At 39.5% G+C, this 6,000-nt stretch overlaps 1 protein-coding gene across 2 annotated transcripts in view; it reads right to left on the bottom strand.

Annotated features, from left to right (window-relative positions):
- Positions 1–6,000, bottom strand: part of Ca8 (carbonic anhydrase 8) — an 88,432-nt gene that overhangs the window by 33,672 nt on the left and 48,760 nt on the right. The window contains exons 4-6 of one of the 2 annotated variants that reach the window (XM_015485848.2): positions 5,886–5,981; positions 2,482–2,544; positions 286–334 (exon numbers count right to left, since the gene is read on the bottom strand). In XM_015485848.2, the coding sequence (XP_015341334.1) occupies positions 286–334; positions 2,482–2,544; positions 5,886–5,981 (208 nt within the window). The remainder of the gene's footprint in view (positions 1–285; positions 335–2,481; positions 2,545–5,885; positions 5,982–6,000) is intronic. The other variant, XM_015485849.2, reaches the window with a different exon arrangement.

Below are 6,000 nucleotides of genomic sequence, written 5' to 3'. Positions count from 1 at the left end.
TATATATATATATATATATATATATATATATTCTGAGAAAAATAGTATGGTTATATTCATAATTAAAATTCATTTTATGGCTAGGCATGGTGACAATGCCTATAATCCCAGCAACTCAGGAGGCTAACGCAGGAGGATCACAAATTCAAGGCCAGCCTCAGCAATGTAGCAAGGCCCTACACAACTCTGTGAGACCCTATGCCAAAATAAAAAGGACTGGGGATGTGGCTCAGTGGTAAGGCACTCTTTGGTTCAATGAGCAGTACCAAAAAAAAAATTGCTTACCTGGTAATAAAGTGTTAGGATTAAAGCAGGGTATTGTCTTGGACTTCCCCTGGGGGGGAAAAATTTACTCCATGTCAATATAAAATTTCTAATTTTAAAAAAATAAAAATATTATTCGAACTAAAATTCTAGATTGAAGTCTTTTCTGAATGGACTCATTGGGTCCCCTAGATTTGTAGGTGTATCATTCTGCTTTCTCATCAGAACAAGATTGAGATGCAAACAAGACATTTCTACTCTGTGTCTATGGCTATTTTCTTCGCTATTGCAGTTCCGATTGCCCTGTGATTCCTCATGTGGAGTTTACAATTGGTGTCCATCTGTCCCATATTAACTACTTTTTCTGCTTCTATCGCACTCATACCCAAGACTTGGTATAAAACACAGAGCCCTGGCTCAGAAACTTTCCTCTTGCCTGTTTGGAACACAGTTCCTAACCTCTTGGGCATTACATTCTGACACCCAACTTGTCATTCTGTCCCATGTGCATTTGAAAATTCAACTCTAAGAACTATTCTGGGTGATCTTCTCATCCAGAATGGGAGAGATGAAATTCAGATATGAATGTTCTATTCCAGTCAACTTTTTTCAAAGCAAGATTTAAATTTTAAGGGAAATATCTGCACCCTTATTCAACAGTTGACACTTATGATCCTTATTTTAAATTGTGTCATTCAAATGCTCAGGCCTCAGAGGCAGGAGGACAGTTGGATTTCTGTCTATTAATAAACAAACAACATTGTAGAAGTTTCTTCCCTCCTTCATGGGATTATTTTATACTTTAAGGAATCTAGCCCTCTTTGTCCTACCCCAGATTCTGTATTCCATAATGACTGATGTCCTGTAAGCTAAATAAATGAGGGAGATTTCCTCAGTGCATTTCTACTGGAAAATATCAGTTCACAAAGTGTCCTCACCCTCTTTATACTTGTTTTCTTTTGACTAGTGTGGACTCCATCAGTAGCTGGGTTCCTTAAGAGCCCACCCAGCAGAACTTAAGGGAGATTCTCCCTGATTCAAGAGGCCCTGGAGGTGGTCTGAGAGATCTCTTATACAACCAGTCTTTCTATTTTCTTTCACATATCGCCTTACCTCATTTTGAATGTCTTGGAGGCTCTTTATCACAGCCTTCAGAATGACCTGTTCCTTCCCTATGCTAGTGGAGAACCACAGTCACACTTGATTCTCAGACTGATCTCATAATTGGCATTGGGTACTTGGAACCCCTAAGTCAAGCAAGCTCAATGCCTGCTCTATATCTCCAGCGGCCAAACAGGACTAAACTACTACCTGGCCCAAGATTACTGACATTCAACTCAGCACAGGCATTGAAGGTCCTGTTTAAAACAGAGCTTAACTTCCCAGCAATGCTGTGTCATGACATTACAGGGTCATATTGATCTAAATCGCCTTCTCTGGTATATTATCATATGGATTATGTGTCCTTCTATTACTACTATTATTATTGTTGTTATTATTACTTAACATACATACTTTGAAGTCTGGTTCCAATCATTTATAATGCTTTCCTATAATACGTAACAGTAAGGGTTAACTCAGTAGGCCAAGGCTGCCCAAACCCTGCACATCCTGTCTTTAGTATTAGCCCTTGGTTAGCTCTTAGTAGAAAACTCCTGGGCCCTTGGGACATTCCACCCCATAAGAGACCTGGAGAGCCTGGGTCTTGCTGTATTTATGGTGAACTCCTAATGATGCCTGGAGCCTTGGGCCAAGTTGCACCAGTGTGAATAGACAGGTTTGTCCTGCCCATATAATTTATGGATGCCTGGTTTTCCTAGGGTGTGGGGAGGAAGCCTGGAGTTTGATGAGCTGAAGTGGTTAGGTAAGCCCTTCATGCTTACCTGACCAACCCCTAATAAAAGCTCTAGATGCCAGGACTCAGGTGGGCTTCCCAGTTTGGCAACATAATATGCACCTGACGCATGGTTGCTGGGAGAACTGGGGCATCCCCATGAGACCTTCTTGGGAGGGGATACCTGGAAGCTTCTTCAGGTTTCCCCTGAACTTTAGCCCACCTGTGCCTCTGCCCTTTACTTAGATTTGAACTGTAACTTTGCACTTTTATATCCCATAAATAGAACAGCTTTTCTGAGTCCTGTGGATTCTAGAGAATTATCAAGAGTTGGTCCAGGGGCCTCTTAGACACGAGAGTTTCTGTTTTAAAGAACAACTTACCTTATACTGAATATCCTGGAGAATCTCAGTCACAGCCTTGAGCCCAACATGTTCCTTCCCTATCTGAAATGTATAAAGCATAAACCACAAACACAATATTTTAAAATTCTTTACTTTTATTCAAAATAGTAACCAAAAGTGAGGTTCCAATCCACCTGCATGTCCTTTCTGGGGAATTAAATGACCTTTCCTTTTATGGCCAGGTCAACATCTACTTAAGGTATTTAAAGTTGTAACAGCTAGTACAAGAAAGTAAATTAGCTATGATACCCAAGAACCCGTTCGGCTTCGTATTTCTATGCACAGGTGTCACTCACTGTGCCATAATTCAAATACTAAATTAAACAAGACTATTATATAAAAGTGTCAAGCCTATATTTTAATTAAAACCACTCAGTACATATCCAAACTCTTGCATTCTTGCCTCTGGGTGTTTATAGATCATTATTATAAATATTTCTCAAAGTTGAAATTTTTTTTGAAGAGTAGGTATGTGATGTTCTAGATTAAAGTTACCAAAATCAAGACGTTTCTTGATTACCACTGATCATAATTGTTATAGCCATCATTTTATTTAATCTTAAGAATATGCTTTCAATAGCTTTCTATTATGAAATAACACAGATCCTTGGTATACAAAGTACTCCAAAGAAATTTGAGATTTGAACTATTTTTTTGATATTTAGTGTCCTTGATGCTAACTTTGCAAATCTGAAGTGCCAGCTGATTCACACTTCCAAGCTTTCAGTGGTCCATGACAATGGAGAAAGTAAGAGCAGAGATCACTTATCACCTCAGGAAACAATCACTGCTATCCCTCAGCTTCTTCTCTTCCACATACATTTTTGAAGAATGACCTATGAGAAGCTGGACTAACTTCCAACATGCACACATTTTCTGTTTTTCTCAATATCAACCGACTGTAAAACATGCTAGGGGGAAAAAAAAAAGACAAGAAAAGCCTAACATAAGATAGGTCAATCTGTTCAGTGTAATCAGATTCCCATTATTTTTGAAGTGTTTGCGATTCCTGAAATAGGTTCTAAAAACAGAAAATAAATTTCATGAAGTTAACAAAAGAAGAAGAAAAAGAAAAGAAAAATGTCCCCATGAGTGTAGGAGGCTGGATCTTAGGCAAAAGCCTTCACCCCGTCTTCAGAAGAAATGGACCCTCCTCGTCTAACTGGTTTAACTCGTAGGCAACATTTGGATGCCGGCACCTCTGGCCGTGGTCTATTTTCATTTCATGCAGCTCCTGCCAGACCATGAACTCTTTGAGAAGATTCCAATCTGAGTACTGTAAGGCCACATAACAGTTTGTCAGGAGTGAGCTCCCTTGTGTTGGACTACCTGGATTCTTATCACGACCCTGCCACTTTTTGGCTATGTGACTTTCGGCAAATGTGCTTAGCCTCACCAGGCACAGTGGTGCATGCCTGTAATCCCAGCAGCTGGGGAGGCGGAGGCAGGAGGATCATGAGTTAAAAGCCAACCTGAGCAACTTAGCGAGGCCCGAAGCAACTCAGTGAGACCCTCTCTCTAAATAAAAAAAAAAAAAAATGGGTTGGGGCACATGTGGTTCAGTGGTTAAGTACCACTGGGTTCAATCCCCAGTACCAAAACAAAAAAAAAAACAAAAAAGAAAAGAAAAAAAAGAAAGAAACGTGTGTGTACATGTACTTAACTTGTATATCCTTTGTCACTCATAAGTGGGGAGGATAAAGTGATAGGGTTGAAGGTCAGATCAAATCAAACAACTTGGAACAGTGCTTAGTGCACTATCATTCAGTTAATGTCACTCATTATCCTGCTTAACCTGCATGGTGTTGTAGAGCATCAAATAGATTTTACATATAGTGGCACTTCATAACTATTCGTGGCTCTTTCTATTCATGAAGATTCTTCACTTTACAAGCAAAACTTTATATCCTGCAACAAACTCCAGCTGTTGCTCAATCACCTTTCTTCTTTACCAAATAAATTCATATGTGAAAAAGTCATAACTACCAAAATCCAAGTACACATGACAGTCTCCACACCCAACTGCTAAAATCCTGCAGCAGCTCCTGTGCCAACACAATCCGGTGAGTCCTCCAGGACCGTGAGATCTGTCACTTTCTTACCTCTCCCCTTTGCCACCTTTCACCACCACCAAAAATACAAACCACTCTCGTGAGCCTCTTCTCCTGGAATTGAGGCCCTGTTTCATCTATTTTTTTTTCCATTTCTGCCTCACTCTTGCCTTATTTCTCACTGTGCTCCCTGGACTCAGGATGGCTGTCTTTGACAAGCTCTCCTACCACCTCCTGGTCTATGAGAACCCCTTGGGTGTGTCCAAGGTGCAGCTCTCAGGCCTTTCCAGTAAAACCTGGGCAGCCTCCCAGGATGGAGACTATGGTCAGTGCCCTTCAGTTTAGTATCTCTGACCTGCATGCACAAGGCTGTCCTTCTCTGAGTGGACTGTCCTCTTCTGATGGTATATATGCTACAAGAAAGCATATTTGAAAGGACTCAATGCTCAACTCTTTTTAGAAAATTAAGTAACTAAAACCATAACATTAATATTACGACTGTAATCCAGTTTATACAAGAGGCAACCTGCAACCATGCAGAGTTGGCTCTCTGAGTTTTGGTGCAGATTGGCAGAATACATTGTTGTGTGACTAAATAATTACTTGACCTCTCTGAGCCTTGATGTCTCTTAAGACTGGTGGTCAAGGGATGTCTAAAATTTCCATGATGTCTTTTACCTCTAAATCTTTTATCATAGATGATAAGAGAAAATTAAAAAGATTCACCTCGGTAAAAACTGGATTAAAATTTTATCTGTGTGAACATATGGTCCATTTTTGTATGTTTGGCTAAATTTATACACAATTCTTTGCCCACCACACAGCTCAAATCTAAAATTTATGTTAGCTAAATCTTCCATCATTTGCAGCCTTATTTTATCAGTGTTTTCTATAAAGAATTTCAAATCATCTTCATGTGAAAATTATTAATAATGAAGAGATAAAGTAATCCACTACATGATTATATTATTGATTTTTCTTAGATTTTGCAGTAAGCTGGAGTCTAAAAACATTTTCTGAAATGCTTTTTCATAAATAAAATGAATTCTGCCTTCAGGAGACATTTTCAAAATCATTTCTCCAAAGATGCTGAATGCCACCCTGTAGAAAATTTCTAATAAATAAATGAACTCTTTTCTATCAAGGAATATGGCTGAACTCTCATGAACTCCAAAGATCAAGTTTTCTATTTTTACATTATTGGTGTTCTCTGTAAAGGTGTTTAATTTCACCTCGAAGTAATAAAACTGGGAGAGAATGGAAAACCATCTTGCAAAATGACTTAGAAAGCAGCAGCTCTGAACAGCACAATAACCACTGCAGACCATTTACCTGAACGAACAAGGCGATGATGGCGATTCCGTGCGGCTTCCCCACAGCCTCGTCGATGCTGCCAAACAGAGTGGAGTTCCAGTGGATCAGATGGAGCTGGTGGGCAACAATGCAC

This window comes from Marmota marmota, unplaced genomic scaffold, assembly GCF_001458135.2.
Source record: "Marmota marmota marmota unplaced genomic scaffold, marMar, whole genome shotgun sequence".
NCBI classification, from domain to species: domain Eukaryota; kingdom Metazoa; phylum Chordata; class Mammalia; order Rodentia; family Sciuridae; genus Marmota; species Marmota marmota.
Note: the sequence above shows the minus strand (reverse complement) of the source record. Positions and strands in the feature narration are given on the sequence as shown.